This window comes from Phycodurus eques, chromosome 3 (genome assembly GCF_024500275.1).
Source record: "Phycodurus eques isolate BA_2022a chromosome 3, UOR_Pequ_1.1, whole genome shotgun sequence".
NCBI classification, from domain to species: domain Eukaryota; kingdom Metazoa; phylum Chordata; class Actinopteri; order Syngnathiformes; family Syngnathidae; genus Phycodurus; species Phycodurus eques.
In genome coordinates, this window is record NC_084527.1 from 6,076,153 (window position 1) to 6,095,049 (window position 18,897).

General features: G+C 40.9%; 1 protein-coding gene across 2 annotated transcripts in view; it reads right to left on the reverse strand.

The window, feature by feature from the left end:
- The window catches only part of LOC133399845 (single-stranded DNA-binding protein 2), a 48,556-nt gene that overhangs the window by 17,648 nt on the left and 12,011 nt on the right, over positions 1-18,897 (reverse strand). The window contains exons 2-4 of one of the 2 annotated variants that reach the window (XM_061671780.1): positions 7,700-7,772; positions 4,969-5,030; positions 4,629-4,713 (exon numbers count right to left, since the gene is read on the reverse strand). The exons of the other annotated variant lie outside the window; for it this stretch is intronic. Coding sequence (XP_061527764.1) covers positions 4,629-4,713; positions 4,969-5,030; positions 7,700-7,772 — 220 coding nt within the window. The remainder of the gene's footprint in view (positions 1-4,628; positions 4,714-4,968; positions 5,031-7,699; positions 7,773-18,897) is intronic. 2 annotated transcript variants of the gene reach the window in all.

Below are 18,897 nucleotides of genomic sequence, written 5' to 3' on the forward strand. Positions count from 1 at the left end.
GTAATCTAGTAATGCAACAAAATATATTCTTTCAATGGCTTATCCACTGACTAGCATGCATGTTCTCAGTAAATATTATGGGATTCCGACCATTATGTTTTACATTTCCAAAGAATTTCAGCCACTCAAAACAGCAACACAAATGTGAGTCTGACCTGTCCTGGTGTATAACATGAATAATTGAAAATAGCAGAATTTTCTATGGGGCTTTTCTTTTTTTTTTTTTTCTTTTAGGGGTTCTGCTGCAAGACAATCAATGGTGCAGAACAGCTGTTTATTCACTAAAAACAGCTGACTGACCCGATGTACAAAAACAAAAAACAAAACAATTGTGCTTGCTTGTATGACCGCAATGTGGTGAGCACTAACTGTGGCAAGCAGCAGAATGAGTTCTGACAAGAACGAGGCAATGAAACGACACACAAACGCAAAGGACATGGAACTGGGACAGGGTCCTTCAAACACAACACAAGTCAAAAGAAAATAACAAGCCTAACTTAATTTACATGAGGGAGTAATAAATTATACGAGGAAGGTTCTGGGTCAAGGAAACCTTTCATCGGGTGACAAACTGAGCAAATAAATTCCTCTGACAAAAAGTATGTCGGACAATTAGAAAGGAGGGACGACTGGACCCGTACACATTATGGGTTCGGGGCCCCAATCCAGCTGGCCACATGCTTCTTGTGGCCCCCTAAAGCAAATCATATGCCTCTACTTGCTCAAATCTGCTCCAAAATTGCAAAATGTCTTGACTTTCACCCTCCAACGTTAAGATATTGCAAGCATCTTTTTGTTACTAAAACGATTTTCTTTTTTAAATAAACTGACCAAAGGTTGAAGAAAAACTCCACAATTTTCCTTGACTTCTAATTTCAAAACTAGTTATCCATCAATATGTTGTGCCTAAGTAATAAAATGATGATATATATTTATACGGTTTCAGAGTTGTAAAAGCCCTTTAAAGAAAACCATAACCACAATTTGGACTGTGACAAAAGTTTGACCCTGTTTAGACCATTGGCAAAATGTAATTTCTTTGCACACTCAAAAGACATACTAGTCTCTTTTGAAGCATTTTTGTTTGTTTGTTTGTTTCCTGGGGAAACCTTTTCAACCAACAACTTGTTTTCGTTAATAAGCATGTTCTTATCAGGGGTTGCACACACAACCAGTACAAGTGTCAGACGCTGATAATCTCCTCCATTCAGTAGTCGGGTATCGCGTTCATTTTTCCATCCCAGCGGAACCTGCTAACACTAGTTTTCTTCACCGTGTTGGACTGCCTGTCTATTCCGAAGGCAATTAACTGATTTTACAGATTGTAAACTATAGTAGTGCCACGTACAGTGAGGCAAGCACACACTTTCAGAACATTTGGAGACAATGCAATATTGTGCGAATAATTGTTGCGCTGCAATAAATGACAGATATTCTGATAAAACTGCCACATCGTTTTATTTTTTTTAATTTTTTTTTGCATTTCCTTAAAATGCACAACACTAGCAGACCTAGATTAAAATACATCATAGACTGTGTCAGTCATTACCTCTACAAAATTATTTCCAACATTTAAAGTATCAACACTAAGACTGACTTCTTAAATTAGCTCACGTCTGGATAAAGCATTTCAAAATAACTTTGTTTTTATGACATCATGGACTCTCACAAATGGAACCCATTCATTTACTTTTGAGAACACAATTTACAAAGCACTTAACAGAACTCCAAACGGCAAATCTGATGCCCGAGTCGCATTCGCTGAAGTTCAAAATCGATAATGTTGCATCTCACTTCACTCGCTTTCAATGGTCCATTTTTCCCTGGAAGGAACGCCTTCTTCACTACTGCAGTATATACTAAACAACCACAGCCATTTGATTTCCAAACACTGAAATTGAAAGCAGACAATATTTTGTTTGTACAAAATGCCGACAATTAGCCCTACAAAAGAACTAAAAGACAAAAAGCATAAGCGCCAGAAATTTACACCGGTATTAATTAGGACTTCACTTGCTAATTAGCTACCTGCAGGTAATTACATTCACAAGCTCTGATTAAAATCTCCATCAGTGTCAAAGTGAAGAAACTACGGTTGAGACACCAGCAAAAAAAAAAAAAAAGTAGCTACATTGTTTTTTGTTTTTGAAAAACATTTACTGCAATCGTCTTTTATTTGGTTCTAATTGAGGAACAGATACAGTATCTGAGTTGTACTCGTGATTGGATCTCAGTTGCCACTGTGGAATTGAAGGCGTTGATTGAAACTGACCTCAGTCTAATTACATATGGTCTAATTGTACTTCTCTGATTACATCCCTGCAGCAAATGTAAAAACGAACTCGTTACGATAGATCCTGTGTGATTCTTGAATTGTTTCTAATCACAGGAGCAGACGCAATATCCTATTGTATTTTTTTAGGATTGATTTAATTGTTGTATAACATGCTTTTCAACCTATTAAAAACCTATTTATATATTCATGTTTCAGCTCTCTTTCTAATTTCTATTCATCTTTCCTCCATTCTTTCTTTCTTTCTTTCTTTCTTTCTTTCCTGTCCCTGAGAACGGAGGTCACACTGCCCTCCAGCTCCCATCCCTGCGGCCGTACGATGACATCATCACATAGCTGCCTCGTCCTTGGAGTGACTATTCATCACCCCGATCATCAGCGGCATCACCTGCCCGCGCACACGCATGCACGCAGGCGCGCACACGCGCGTCATCGCACGAGTCGAGAGCACCGCTGCAGCTCTGCAGGATGGCGAGAGTAAAAGAAGGAGGGATAAGGCAGAAAAGGAGATGTGGAGAGTAGGAGGATCCTGCTGGGGTAGGCAGAAAGTCCTGACCTGTGCACTTCCCACTATACATCTCAATAAAGCCCAATCCAGGCAAATGTGATGAGTCAGACCGGAGGATACAGTGGAAGAAAAGGGGACTGAACACCATCAATGCACTTTTCTTTCTAGAACTTTCCTCAGGCAAAAGCAAAAGAAAAAAAAAAGGTTCAGTGTGTCCTCTTATGCCTAGATCAGACTACAGGATTTTAGCCCTGATATTGGCCCGATTAGCTATCGCGGGCGATTTCCCAGATTGGGCCCGACATAATTTTGTCGTACATAACGTTTTGTTGCCTGCTTGTGAGCCGTATCGTATTAAAGGTATGTGAACATACCTCAAGCAATCCTCGATGAATGTCCTCTCCTGAGCACCGGTGACGACCAACACACGTATTTCCTCATTTTTATTTTATTTTTTTTCTCCGCCACGCAATACATTGGCGTGAGGCATTGTTGTTGTCGTCACCGTGGTAACGGGTGTATCCGGTCGAGTTGACCGGTGACACGTTTTCTGCTTCCGCCTCTCCGACAGTGTTTGATTTGACAAGATAAAGCCCAGAGATCGTAAAAGGTGGTATCGGAATATGTCGTGTAGTTTTTCCACTGTCTGGCCGAGTTACGGTAAGATTTTATGGCAGTCGTCCGACATAGCGCAATCGTGAAAGACCAAATTTGTCTTGTCGTCTGATCCGGGCATTACTCAGAATGATTTTCTTAACTCTCTCAGTTCTTCCTTTATTCCCCAAACTGGATAAAAAATGAAACAATGCAGCAAGTCAAAGCACACTAGAAAACACAGCAAAAAACGTTTTCACAGTTTTAGGGGTAGGTAACATGGCCTTTCGGCTAACCAGCAGCAGTAAATCAATTATTTTTTTTTTCTTTATGAAAAAATGACTGCGACAGATTTGACAGACTAAACGGTGCCTCTGCCGGTTGCAGCCAAGTACTACAACACGTTTCTATTCTACTTTTTGTTTATTAACTCAAAGTGAATGAAAGAAAGCAGGGAACTAAAAACAAACAAACTGATGAGACAACGAGGCACACCTGGACAAGACACGAGTGGCTGGAGGGAGCTGATCGGTAGACAAAAGGAACAGTGCTCACTTGGAAGTGAAACGCTAACAAGGGAAGACATAAATGAAAAAAGGACACCGGGAAAACATGACATGGCATAAAACAAAAAGCAAAGAAAATGGTGAATGTTACGAACCGTTTTACAGCGTTTTGACGATTTCTTGTGCTATTTACAACCAAACGATGTCCATTTAAAAACTAAAAACTTCACTTCAACTCGAAATTTGGCCAGAGTATGAATAATTTAGGCTAATTTTCAGTCTCCATCTAGCTATTAATATTCTTCAGATGTGAAAGAAACAAGAAATTAGTAATAGTCTCTCCTGCACTGTCCCAAATTCAAGCATTTCTCAAACATTTTCAACAATTTCAAGCACCTTTGGGAATCATGGGCTCCAGTGTCCCAATGGAGCTCCTGCTATTACCAATTTATGCACTTCTCTTCAGCCTTTGATCACACGCATATATTTTCTCACAAAAAGATAACACTGCTGTGGAAAGTTAAACAGACTGTTTCTGCTAAATAGTTTGTGCCCCGTTCGAAAGAGTGTCGTATACATCGTAGGATGACAATGCATTCACGCCGATAACGACATTATATCCTGATCGGAGTTTTTTTTTTCTTCTTCCAGAAAACGTGGAATCTGTTCATCTGTAGCAAATACACGACGAGAGAGCAAAAGCAATGCTCCATGACCGTCGACTCACATAGTCATGGAAGGCCTTGGCCTCACTGGAGTGCTCACATGTGTCTCTTCTCTCTGGGGCTGCGCAGTACAGGTCCCAGAAAACGCTACAACACACAACACATTACATGACAGCTTCTTTTGGGAACCACACATCCATCTGATGATATATAATATGTAATATACTAATATTGCATAGCTGTTTCTTGTAAAAGATCAATCATGGGTGAGTAGTTGACCCATGAGGTTGTGGAAAGGTCTTTGGTATTTCAAACTTTATTCACATGACAGGTACGGTACGACTTCAGTAGATAATATCTAGGCAAACAATGTGACTTGAGTTATGAAAGACAACAACTTACCACCACCAAGAGTGGAGAAACCCCGGAGGTTCTCCTAATGTGATGTTCTTCTCCCATCGGATCTGGACAAACCAGGAAAGGAGAGAACAATTTGCTTTAGTAAACGCTGAAAAGAAATACAGGCCACCAGAGAAATGATGCTTCTCGTGAAAGAAAGATCTTAAGTGGATGGGTCAGTCTTTGTCTGAGATCTCTGTCTAATTGACAACAACCTGAGGTTGTGTTGGGGTGAGATGATGGAATAAATGAGTAGGAGCCTGAGAGAAACAGTTGAACACCCCAAACGCACGTCGTATTAATCAACAACCCCTCTCCATTCTTCTGGTGTCATTGCTCTTTGGAGTGTTTCATAGTGAGAAGGTTTCCCACGAAATGACTGTTTTTTTTGTGTGATTTGACTGATCATTAAGGATGTTGGAATAATATAAATTATTGTACCTGGATGGTTTGGTTTTATTCTCATATCTTTTATGTGTCCGTTTTACAGTAAACATCAAATAGGAGTCAAAACAGCTTGCAGAAAGCACACTTTGCCTCTTAATTGGAGAATAGTCCTTTCTTTTTGTTTCCTCAAAGTCATATTGTAGTTTGCCCGTCGGTAGCGCCTCTTCTCACTGTCAAGAAATGGGAGGCATAAATACTTTAAAAAAGTGTGTTTTAATACGTTTAAATGTGTATAACTGTGATCTCCTCAAGTGCAATCAAGTCTTGTGCCAACCACGTCTCTTTTTAATTGTCTTTATCGAGTGAAAAAACGGGGAAGGTATTTTGCATTGTTGCCGTCATGGCATCTCAGATTTGAGAAGCACGAGCGCCACGTGCTCGTCACGTGTCCTATCCGAAAAGGAATAGCACGTGAGTGTTAGTCAAGCATTGTTCTCTTATAATGCAGGTTTACTTTGACACCACGCTGGTTGCTTGCTCTTTAGCTAACTGACAAATCTGTGAGGCAGGATTTAATGTCGTCTGTTGAAAAGTCCGTGCATTTAAAGACTCTTTGAAAATCTGCATCATCCTCATCATTATCATTATCATCGTCATCGTCATCACCATACCGGTCTTGTTCTGAAAAGCCCGAATTGTCTTGGTGGTTTACTAAAGGAGCTAAACATTTGATATGGATAAAAGAAGACTGAGTCATCTGTTTTAACAGACGCGAGACAGATAACAGGAAACAGTGGAACATTTCAGCAATTTCAGTCAGACTGTCCTAACCACAGTTACAGGTCACACCGAGACTTTTAAAGGAATGATTTGCTTTGAAGCTCATTGGTGAGAGGGGGGGGGGGGGGGGGGGGGGGGAGGAAGGAAGTGTCTCTCTTCTTTGCATGCTTCAACAGCTCCGGCAAAGACGTTTGTTGACTGGCAACATTCATTTGGTATGCGCTGTGGCAAACACATTATAGTTACTCAAATGGAAACAAACGATACAAAATGGCTCGTCGCTCAATTCCAACTTTATAAAACAACTAGGTGGAATGTTTTGTGTTGTTTTTTTTTCTTTTAAAAAGCGTAAAACCAGCAAACAATTAAAATGGGAATCAATTATGTATTTGATCCCAACACTGCAGTGAAATTAGAAAATCAAAAACCTGTGAGGTCCAACAATTTTGGGAAAATATGCTTTTAAGGTCACTTCCAAAACTTTGTGGTTGAAATGTCTCAGCAAATCTCCATTTCGCCAACCAAATGCCCCTTTTTATTTTGAAGGAGCAGATATGTCCTCTTTTTCTTAAAGCAAGCCACTGTGAGATCCTGTTTTTGCACGCTCGTCTATTTCTCCGTAATAGTCTGTAGAATTGCAATAAAATGTTAGTATGTTGGCACAACATGCTTTTTGTTTTAGTATTTTAGTCTGGTGCACTTCCTGAGGCGGCGGATAACCTATAAACAGATGTGGATGATAAAAAGGTGGAGAAGAGGCCTTTAAAGTTGTGTTTTGCTCCGTCCCACTATCCTAGCTGAAGCAACATTGGTTTCGAGCTTGTGTGCTAGTTGTGTACAAGGCTGTGTTTATACTTGTTACACTCTTAGCTAATGCATTCCCACATTCAACCCGACACCGCCTATCCTTTTCATCTTCCACATGTGGCGAGGGGAGAGCACGTAAGGCGGAGGGGAGCGAGTTTTGCGCATGTGCACACACATAAAGTTAGAATGATGAGAATTGGTGCCAGCGGATGATGTAAGCTTTTTCCATCCTCCTTCTCTTTGTTCTCTTTCCACAAGCCTCGATCCACTGTCCTCTAAAATGGTAATTTACCGTTATTCAGGCCCAGCCACCAGAATCTACTGACCTCCTTTTCACCTCATCACCTTTTTACCTCCGCTGAATCACAGCAAGGACACACTTGCATCCAAGTAAGAGTAATGGAGGTAGAGATAAGGACGCAAGTCAGCGAGGAAGGAAGAAAGGTAACCACAGAGGACAAGAATGAGCTTTTGAGGAGATCAGTGAATGATGTCAGAGAAAAGATGACAGCTTGAAGACGTCATGCTTAAAGCTCTCCGGCTCCAGTTCTGCTACGTAAATGCAACGTAAATGTTTAAAAAAAAAAAAAAAAAAAAAAAGCTTATCTTCTGCTCCCAACATGTTGGCTCAGCACTTTTTGTCCTGGCTAATTCGATCAACTGTTACACTTGCTGGACATGCCGCAGAAGGGATCGGTCTATTTGTCAGAATGTGCTCAACATGCACGACATCAACGTGCACGCCATCCTTGTGACTTACCTCTGACAGGAAGGTCTGTGCTGACTTCTGGGCTCCTACGTGTAGCAGGTACTCATACACATACAGCGCTAACCTGCGCAAAAAGGACAAGGGTGATCGAATAAGTCAATTCTCTTATGATACTGGCGTATGCACTATATTTCATCATTAGAACATAACAGAATGCTCCACGATGCGATGTGCAAGTGTGCCACAGTCCCATCACAAAGTGCATATCACATAAGGATCCAAAGACATAACAATAAAAATAAGTATGAGTCATTTTGCTATCAAGACCACAAACCCATTTTTTTCTTTTTTTTTTCTTCTAAAAGGACAGGTGACTTTCTTTGAAAACAAACGAAGAATATGTTATGGTGAGAGTAAGAACTACGATAATAAAACTTTCATGTCGGGCAGTGTATCATTGGATTCCAAGTTAACGACGAAATGTCAATGTCCCGAAAAAAGAAAGAAAAACTGTTACAGGTGGGAGAAAAAAACCATTGCGATGCAGATGCAAATGAAATAAATTCACACATTTTAAATAAACAATCAACGATGAAATAATGTCACACTGGCGGAATGACAAAAGCGGAACTTGTAAGTGTGGCGGTTTCCGAATGGCTTTTGCAATTGCTGGGAAAAAAAATCTGTTGGCAAATGATACAACAATTAATCATTTTTTTTAAAAAAAGATTAATGGAAGTAAAATACAGGTTTTAAAGAGTAAATTGTGATAATAAATTGAACAAGGCTTATGGCCCAAAATCTCAGGAGGACATTTCCATCTCCTTGTTGAATGGAAGGCACAGTGAGTTAAAACCATGTTTTAAAGGCGTGTTAGCAGAGTTCATATCCAACATGGTGTGAATTTAAGGGGCCATTCCTGGTTATTGGCGCCTTTTCCGTCGTCCCCATGAAAACACTATGTGTCTTACTCTTAAATGTCCACCCTGTTAGACTAAATTAGGATAAAGGTAAACTACTTTTTCTTTTTGTTTTTTTTAAATCAGAAAGTGGTTCGATATCTGCGATATTATTATGTGTCTCGCGAATACCGCTATTCGCGAGACATGTTTACATCAAAGGTAAAAGGAAATGCATCATGAAGCGCAGATTCATGCCAGGCCACGCAAAAGACACATTTGACATAACGAGTCGGAAAAACACACGAAGAAATTCGCTTCTTCGTCGATTCGTTCAAGTTGGAAAACGTCAACAAGTTCGCATGACGCTACGTGGCGACAGCGATTCAGCGTCGAGAATATTTGTTCCTCACACACAACGTCCTGGAGATATCCTGCAGTTGCTGAGCAGAACAATGGAGGATAAAATGACCGTCAATGTTTGTGGGCACCTGGAACTTTTTGATAATGCCAGGACCATTGCAAGAACGTTGGCAAAACTGGTAAGAATATTTATGTTACTTGTTTACAGCAGTCGGTGCCAAGCTAACAATGGCATCAGCCGAAGTTTTAGCACGACCACCAGGTGAGTAGAATCCCACCATCATTGGTTCTTGGAGCCCGACGTCTTTCACTCGGAAACTATTGAGCATCCACAACTGATTCCGGTTACGTGAGGCGCGAATGAAGCGAATTCGCGTTCGGTGTGAACGCGGCATAAGTGTATATTGGCTTGCATAAAATGTGTTTGTCTTAGAACCCTATTTGAAAGGTGCTACCGACCTGCTGAATCTGGTCCAGACACCTCTTAAATGGAAGTAAAAATAAACTCCCCAGACTGTCTGCCTGTCTTGGAGATGATGGACTGTGCACCTTTTTGCTGTGCACACAGGTACGTCTCCTCCTCCGTCCCTCTCCTACATTCCCATCCATCTCCTTTGTCACTTTCTTTTCAGTTTCCTGCTGTCCCTGAGCCAACTTCCATTTCACCCTGCACTCCATTCTGCCCCATGTTTGTTTAATGATGAGAGGAGGCGCGCAGCGCTTTGCCGTCCTCTCCATCCCGCCATCCCTCATGTAGTTGTAGCGATGTCTCACCGAAGCGATAGAGACAAAAACATGTGCAGAAAATAAACGAAACAACGAAAAGCTTGACAAAACTCTCAACACCTCTACCACGGAACACGAATAAAAGATGTGTCCCCGGTCACTCACCCCATCCCCCACCGGTTTTTCCGCTCTGAACATCACGAGTAACAAATAGGTTCTATCACTCACGTTTGTTTTCAGGTAAATATGTGGCCCGCTGCCCAGATATGAAGAGCCTCAGTGTCAGAAGTCTATGAATGTATCTGTCATAAGACAGATGTTGAAGAAAATGTTGGTAGATAGATAGATTTGTTTTCAACATCGGTGGGAATGAAATTGCTGCTTTCGAGCATTCATTGGCCTCATAAAAGTTGCTGGCAAGTATAGAGTGGGTAGAAAGTAACGAAGTACAAAATACTGTTACTCTACTTAGGTTGTTTTTCAGGCATCTGTGCTTGACTTAAAAATGTATTTTTCTGACAACTTCACTTTCACTCCTTACAGATACAGTGGTGCCTTGAGATACTGTTGTTTTTTTTTTCTTCAAGATACGGGCCATGAATTGGCCAATTGTTTTGCTTTGACTTGCGAGCAAACATCCGAGATACGAGCGCTGTATGGTAACAGCGAACTCAACACAACCATCTCAACCTTGTATATCTGTAAGTTTGAATTATAATGCCCACATGTGGCCAATGTGCGTGGATATACCAGAAGGAGCGGGATATAAAACTCTGCTATTTTTCCTATTTAAAAACACATTACAACATTTTGTTATTGTTTTTTTTTTTGTTATTGTTTTCCTTCCGGGAGGCTGCAACAGAGTATATATGACCATCCAAAATGATTGCTATAGTTGTTCGCTTGACTTAGCTTAGACTTAAAGGTTTGACCCTACACTGATTTTCCAAACGCTCTCACAAGTTTAATTTCACCTTAGAAAGCGGTCAGGTATTACTTGAAGAATAGGGTCAGAGAGGAAGGGTGACATAGAAAGGAGAACATGTTCAAGTATTTTGGATAGGCAGAGATAGAAGGGGTGAATTCCATCGCTGCCTCCCAACTTGATTGAAATGCATGGGAACTATACAGACATAAATCAGGCATCAAGCTCTCCTCTCTCTTTTTTTTTATTAAACACACAGCAATATTGGGCAGAGCTGCAGTAGGACTGATAAGCAAGAAGCAAAGCAACACATGACGGCATTTCGCTAGCACTTAATATTGACCAAATGTTAACGCGTGACTGCTAATTTCCTTAAAAGACATAAAAAGAAAAAAAGAGGGGGAAAAAAGACTTCAAAAACATTCGCGTCGCTTACACTGCTCTCTCGTTGTTAATTTCCCACTTGTTCACCTAATAAAAAGCTCTTTAGCTATGTGGAAGTGGACTGACAGACAGTCAAAATACAGAGCCGAGATAAGCTTCACGGATTAGAGGACGGGCGACTGTTTGAAGTTAACAATCCTCCATATTTGACATAATAAACTGAGAGAATTATGGCTTTCGCTATGAAACAAACTGTCAGTATGAATAATCTTTGCATTAGTAAGGCAGCTGGTGCATTTTGCACAGCATCTTGGTGCATTCAAGCTTTTGTTGTTGAATACAAGCTCCACGTTTGTATCGCATATTTGTCTAACCTGCTAATCTGTGTTAGATTTAAGAAGACCACTTAGCATCAATTCCAACTTTAACCAGGGTGAAGGACCCAGCAGTTTCCCTCCTCTTCATGAGTGTGAGGTGAGCGGGTGTAAGTGGAGGAGGTGAACCAGCCTTAAGCTCCGTTAGTGACCCTTTTCTCCTTCGTATTGAAGTGTTTGTGTGCTCTCCGACTCACATCTAATCAAATTCATATTTGGATCTAAAACCTATCCTGGCTGCTGCTATGTTAAGAAACAGAAGAAACAGGCAACCAGCGGAGGTAGATGACTTTTTTTTTTTTTTTTAAATAAAGTTAGCAAGTGAAAGCAGTCAGCTTGTCTGCTGTGACAATATTGGGAAAAGCTGATCAAATGAATGAACAACTTTTTGCATTGGGGACAAAACTCTCTTATATATCAGGGATGAGCACCACTTAAAATGTTTGTTTCAAATTGATTTATAAATTCACCTTCAAGAAAGGTTTTGATGAAGAACTGGACAGCGATTGAACCGATGAGTTGACTAGTGGACGAGTCTTCGGATCGATGTATAAAGCTTGAAGTCGACTAATCGCTTTGGCATCACGTCTTCCAGTCAGCCAATACTGACGACTTTTGACTTTTGACATTCTGTGAAGCGACAAAATCCGGCCAACAATACGCCAAACTCTTCATACGTCTGCGCGTGTCCAAGAGTAGAAAAATAAACGGGTTGCGGAAAAACGTATCGGTTGGCCTCGCGAGCTTTGGTTATTTTGATCGCCGAACCAAACCGAGTCAAGTGAAATCGAAACAGACAAAGCTTACCCGGATTAGAACGACGATTAGCGTAACGGTAAATTGTATACGTTTTTATTTGTTTCCACGCCTGTCTGGTGAAATATGTCTTTACGTGAGACCAGTCCATGGGGTGCAAAAAGAAAAAAAGAAAATTGGTTAAAATCGGCTGTACTATGCTGAAAGAATATGACAACATATATTTAATCGACTTTGACTCTATTCACATCACTTACAGTATATCTTAGGTTGCTCAACCCCAAATGCTGGAAGGTTAGAGGTCAATGTTGGACTGTATTGCAACCGCTGAGTCTTTTGGGGATTAAAAGTAATCTAAAAACCAAAATATATTCAAAATATTGTAGAATTAGAACCTAATATTTAGCATCGGAAGAGTTTTCTTTTTGAATCAGCAAATGTCTTATTTCGACTTCTTTTTTTCAAGCTATTGATCAGAACTGTTTCACATCCAATTATCGCGGTTTTATATTTTTAATCAAGTTCTGGACTCAAACATGAGGTTGACGCAATCGAATGTAAGATGGAAAAACAGTCACAGTGGGTAACGTGTTCTAACATGAAAAGTATTTTGCATCAGGATCTCATAGATATGAATGTCACTTATGTGGCACACTGACAGAGAAGATCAGAAAGACCGAAAAAAATCCACATGGAGAGTACAAAAGGGAAGATGTCTCGCGGATAAGATGAATACTTGTCAGATCCGAGCATGATCAATTTCCAAATGTTGTCGCTGCACGTTAAGCAGCAGCTTACTTAGCGAAACGCCCTGCTGTGACCGCCTTCTACACTTGAACACAACATTCTACTCTGCGTCAACATTAAAGCTTAAATTGGCTACGTTTGTTCACAAAAAAACCCCCAAAAAATAGGGGAAAACTGAACATGCATTCATTCTGTAGTAGGGCGTGCACTGTATTATATTTGTATTAGTGAATTTCCAGAGTTTTAAGTTACTAGAAGTGAGAACAATGAAACAGCCGTCCTATGTTGAAACTGAGTCGCAGTCAGGAAGTTGAAATATTGTAATTATCTTCAAACTAATGGAAAAACAACTCAATTAGCTACTTAAATCGAAGAATACTGTCAGTTGGTAAAAACCGGCACTTTTCGGAGTGTCTTTCGAAGCACTTTGCTTTCAAGTAACTTCAATACTTCGTGGCCACAAGTCTAAATGCAGGACCACGTTGAAATTTCCCATGCGATGGATTAAACAATGGAATACCTAAAGCGAAACTCGTGGAGCCGTTAAAGTCAAATGGTCTTACAGCTCGGAATTTGGAACTTGGAACCCACCGACTTATTGTGTAAAATGATCCTAACCCTAATAATACATTTTAATAAAGTCGTCCGCCTCACACACAACTTTCAACAGACCCAAACGTGCCAAACGGTCGCAGTCCGCTGAGCTCCCAGCATCCAAGACACACCGCCTGTGGATGAGATGAGCTCTCGCTGCTTTGCGCCTGCGCTCGAGACAACTTTGGTCCAAACCGAGAGGGAAACACACAAAAGAGTGAGCGGTGATCAAGCCAGTGCCCCCACTGAGGACAACCCCGCCGAGTGCGGGCCAAACACTTTCCCTGATTAATCAAGGCTCGCAGCACGGCTTTATGTGCCATTAAGAGCCACGCTAAATGACTCCACTTCATTCATTAAAGTGGAGCATCCTCTGCGGGTCGGAGCAGCTCTCCAGGAAGGCAGACGGACATGAGAGGGCGCCGCCGGGGCACGGAGCGCGAGCGCAGGCACTGCCGCTGAGGCGAGATGAGCAACAACAAATACAGAGCCATTACTACGCTGAATAATTCATTTTAAATGCAGTGCTTCGAGAAGACATCAGTGGAGAGAAACACAACAACCTTTGGCATCAATTTTGTTTTTTTTCCAGTGAAGGGGTATCTTCAGAATATTTATGGGGCAAACGGTCTACGAATTCAAACAATTGATGAGGAAAATCAGGCTGCAGCTGATTAATCCCTGTGGCATTATCATGACACTAAAGTATAATTGAATCTGTCGACGAGGTGCAAGCGCATTCACATCGGCTGCTGTGTTTAGATTCGGAAGCAAAATACATACAAAGTGATGCATAGAGTCGACGGGAATAGAGAGAAGCCGACGCGAGTCTGGTGTGAAGGAAAGGCCCTTCACAAATCGATAGATAAAGCTATACGTATGAGCAGCAATGTGAAGACAACTGAACGAGTGAGACAAAACGGAAAGATGGAGAGAGCGAGGGAGGAAGAAGAAGCAAAAGAGAGCGAGAAAGGGAGAGTAAATGATTCACGAAAGGAGCAGGCAAGCACAGCGAGAGGAGGTCAAAACGGGGCGCAAGTGGAGTGATGCTGCAGCCCGAGAGCCAAACTAAAGAGCACAACATTGTCAACACGCACGGACATTTAGCAGCGACGCATACAGTGGGGGGGGGGGGGGGGGGGTGACGTTCAAAATGTTCAAAAGCTAGAAGAGACTTTAAGTTGGTTCGCATTGGTATTTACCTTCGACTCTTGGCGAGCTATCATCAATTATTCAAGCTTTTATAAGGTTGGACAAATGTTGGAGAGAAACAAAATCTGGTAAAATGCAACGGTACAACTGCTGTGTTGTAAATATAAAGCAGGTTCAATGTGTTATAACATAATATACTTTTTTTTCCCCACCAAATGTTTGCTTATTGTAATTATCGATCCATCCATCTTCGACACCGCTTATCCGCGCTATACTCGGGTTCGAATCGCCGCTGGAAAATCTCGGTGTGGGTTTTTGCCTGTGCTTATGTGGGTTTTCTTTGGAAACGCCAAGCGGTGAGCAGAAAAGGTATAAATATACCAATTTCAAATTTAACACGTCAATTCATGGCCTATAAGTGCATTGGTGACTTTTGCTTACAATACTAGGAGAACAAAAGGGATTTAGTAGTTAGTAGGTTGGTCATCATTTGAGATTTTGTAAAAAGGACACGTGATATGAAGCTGTTGGTCTGTTTACACGTGGCTAAGGATATTTTAGGCTTTCAACCGTTCTGGGATGTACTTGAAAATAGAACAAAAAAGGTTTGACCAACCAACTTGAATATTTGAATGAGAGCCTTGTGAATAGTGTCAGCTCAAAAGAGTACAAATTCTGTTTTTGTACAAAGCAACACTTGACATTGAATGTTGTTGTTTCACGTCTATTAATTGATAAAAGTATGAAATGCATTTGTTCTCTTTTTTCCTGATTGACTTTTATTTTGATCTGTATTGGTTTGCTTGGAGCAGGTGCCGCAACGGGGATTAGGCTTGTTTGTTTGGTTAAATCTTGTCCATTGTAACAATTATCGAATCATTGTTATTACCTTTGTGAAAACTCAATAAACAAATGTTTTTTACAAAAAATAACAGACTTCGAGATTTTTTTTCTGTATGTTGTTTTCTTTTTTTTTTTTTGAAGTAGCTGAGTTGGGTAATATTCAAGTTCAGACGTGGAGAAATATGAACTTTGAATTGAAGTTTGTTGCGTACTGACTCCATTCTCCAACCTGCTACTGCATGTCTATCAAATTGATCCTTTCGATTAATATCCGAGTGGATGTGCGCTGTGTCTATATATCACAGGCTTTTCACGGATGCATCCCTAATTGGCATTTTTGCTGATGATCATAAATTGAATCTATATTCTCCATTACGCTTCCAAGGAATCCCCCGAGGTCTCGCTAATGGCTTCTGCTAAACGCAGCGCGCTTGTACTGCAATTCCTATAAAGTGTTTTCTCTCCGAGGCTCCTGCATCGATGTCGGCAGCAGGTTCGGGATGGAGTTGAGTGTTGGGAGGAGCGGCGAAAAGTTCACTTCCAGCTTTGAAGATTAGCGAGACGCGTCATAATCCCACAAGGAAACGGTCTGAAGGGAAGACATTTGTACTCAAATAAACTTTGTTTCATCTGCTCGTGTTCCATGTTTTGTCTGCACTGAAATTGTCTTATGCACAGCTTTGCTGAGCAAATGTTTGTTATAGTCTTAATCCCCCTCACTTCCACAGCACATAGTGAAGCTCTTCGGAGTCTTTTCTAGAGATTTGGACAGAAGGGCGTACTGCTCCGTTTCCAGGCTGGCACAATCCAGCTTGCGGCGGCGGAGTTGAACCGCAACATCACACCGGTTGCTGACGGAGGACGGCGGAGGAGAAAATGTTTCTCGTATTCAGCGGTGGCTTAACATAAAAGTAAAGAGGGCGGCTCTCTGTGAAAGTTTGCCCCCCCCCCGCAAAGGGGAGAATTCTCAAGTGGAAAGGTCACATGTGAGAGTTTAAACCCAAAGAATGAAGTTCATATCCTGATGGGGAGGAATAGCCAAGAAGTCATGTGTTCTTTGGCTCACCCTTTGTTTACATTTCATTAAGTTCATATCCCAGAATTTGAATTTGTGGGAATATGTTTCTCCCAACAAAAATGGTATTTTATGTTGATGCACTCACATGTGACAATAATAAGGTACTGAAAATGTTAAAATGTGGCAAATAAACAACACCAGTGACAGAAAACAAAATATTTTCAGTGAAAAAACTTTTTTTTCACTTTTCTATGAATTACTGTTGATTTCGTTGCAAAATTGTACAAAATCTATTCAAATGGCGTGCTTTAGAAAGATGATGTGTTTAAATTACATTCATTTCATGGTGCTCAACATCTATTTTAGACTTTTTTTGTGCACACGCAACTTCTCGAGTTATGAAGATGACATTCAAGATCGTAATCGAAATCCTTCAAAACGACATTCCCTTTAACGATAATTGTTTTGCCACTATAGTCACATTGCATTAACAAACTAGGGATGGGCATATTTGATTCACTGATTGTTAAGAATTTGGACGTGTGCATGGATTCGATTGTGGATTAATTGCACTTTGAAACAAGTGTGACAAGACAAAGTACACTACCTACCGGACTTCAACCAGCAGTGGCGCTGTTGATTCAGTTTCAAAGTTTCAATTCGTTTGCATTCTAAAGACGAACGCGAAGTTTCACTCCATCCACGCAGACGTCTGCCACAGCACACACACAGATGATGTCATCTACCGGATCGGTAACGGGCACACGACTCGGTAGTAATTCTACAAAACACTATGAACGACAAGATCAATTGCAACAAGTACTTGTAGTCAAGACTCCCATTTATCTTCAATGGAGACCAATAAAACACCAGTGAGTCCCCGCGACTGCTGAGTTGATTGGTGGGCTCCAATGCGATACTGGCAGGATGCAGAAAATCAGTATGGCACGAATTAAGACTTGAGCAGACAACACAATGAGGAAAGACACCTCTAAGCAATCGCCGTCACACAATGAGGCTCGGTGAAAGAGTTGTTGTTCTGTCAGCGGCGGCGAGACTCCACTGTCTCGCGGCGCAGACAACAATGCGTGGTGCTGAGATAACAGGAAATGCCAGCTTATCGTAGTGCAGGAGCAACACGCACAAACGGTGAGCGACCAACGGACTAATGCGTTGATATCTAAAACAAATCATGACTTTATGACGTTAACATTTTTCTACAGTGAGGGAAGGGGGGGGGGGGAACGAGGAAGGGATTAAAAGGGGTTAAGTCAAATACAAGCCGAAGCGCATCCTTTCTTTGATTTTAGTTCCATTTCATTGGGTTTGATTTGTTTAGATTGAGTCACCTCTCGAGGGAAATCTGTTTAATTTCACACACGAGCAAACACAAATGAATTTTAGGATTGATTTCCTTGTTCAACTTTGTCTCCACACTAGTCCAGTAAATCTTCAATTCAACAAAACCGTAAAGATAACTTCGAACATACTAAGGGATCACGTCAGATTAATTATACTGTTCAAATGTTTGCCCTTTGGAGATTCTCTGTGAGGAGCCCCGAAAGCATGAGGAAAGAGTAAAAGGGGGTTCAAAGAGAAGTACTTGAAGGAAAGAAGAATTGAAGATAGTTTTCCCGTGATGTCACGCAACTCTGGGCACGCTTGTGGCCGCCATGTAGGAGGTCCACCCACTGTTTTGTTCCGGTAGTTAAATCTGTGTTGAAAATCGATAAATATGATAGCCAACTTCAAAAAAATCAGCGGAAATCGTGACTTTTCACGAATCAGCGGAACTCCGTGCAGATACCGAGTCCATACATCCACGTTTCTTACAAACTGTACGTACACTTTCAATCTTTACATTTTAGTTTAGTCCTCTTTAATAACACAAATTTATAAAATATATATCATATGTTTGGTATCGGTCAAATGTTGCCGTGGTATATTATATATGTGGTATATATTGCTATATTAAACATACCGTCTGCATGTGTAATAAATGGAATGGAATGGCAGCATACTCCCACCAAGCTAACCGCTATCTAGCCTTGAGGCTAATGTTAGGCAAAGTCTGTATTAGGCAAAGTAAGCGAGGCTGTCAACTATTCCAGGCCGTTAAGTGAAACAGTCTCGGTTTTCGTTCCACTTGTCTTCGCACACAGTTAGTTGAATTGTGTACGGATCGTCATTGTTGATGACGGCCACTTTGTCATCGTGTCGTGTCTTTGCCACTGCATCCAAAGTTTCTCGATACTATGTCAACTTTTTGGCACATCTTTCAGCACAGCTAAGGAGGTTTTTAACATAGCTGATATTAACCAATTAGGGTTACACAGAAAACAAAAAAAAAATGATTAAAAAATTGAAAACATGAAAAATGAATCTACGGTCTATGATTCTTTCAGTTTCAAACCTAGCTTTGCCTCAGGCATTTATAATCAAATTTAAGGCTGTTTTAGCGTTTGTTT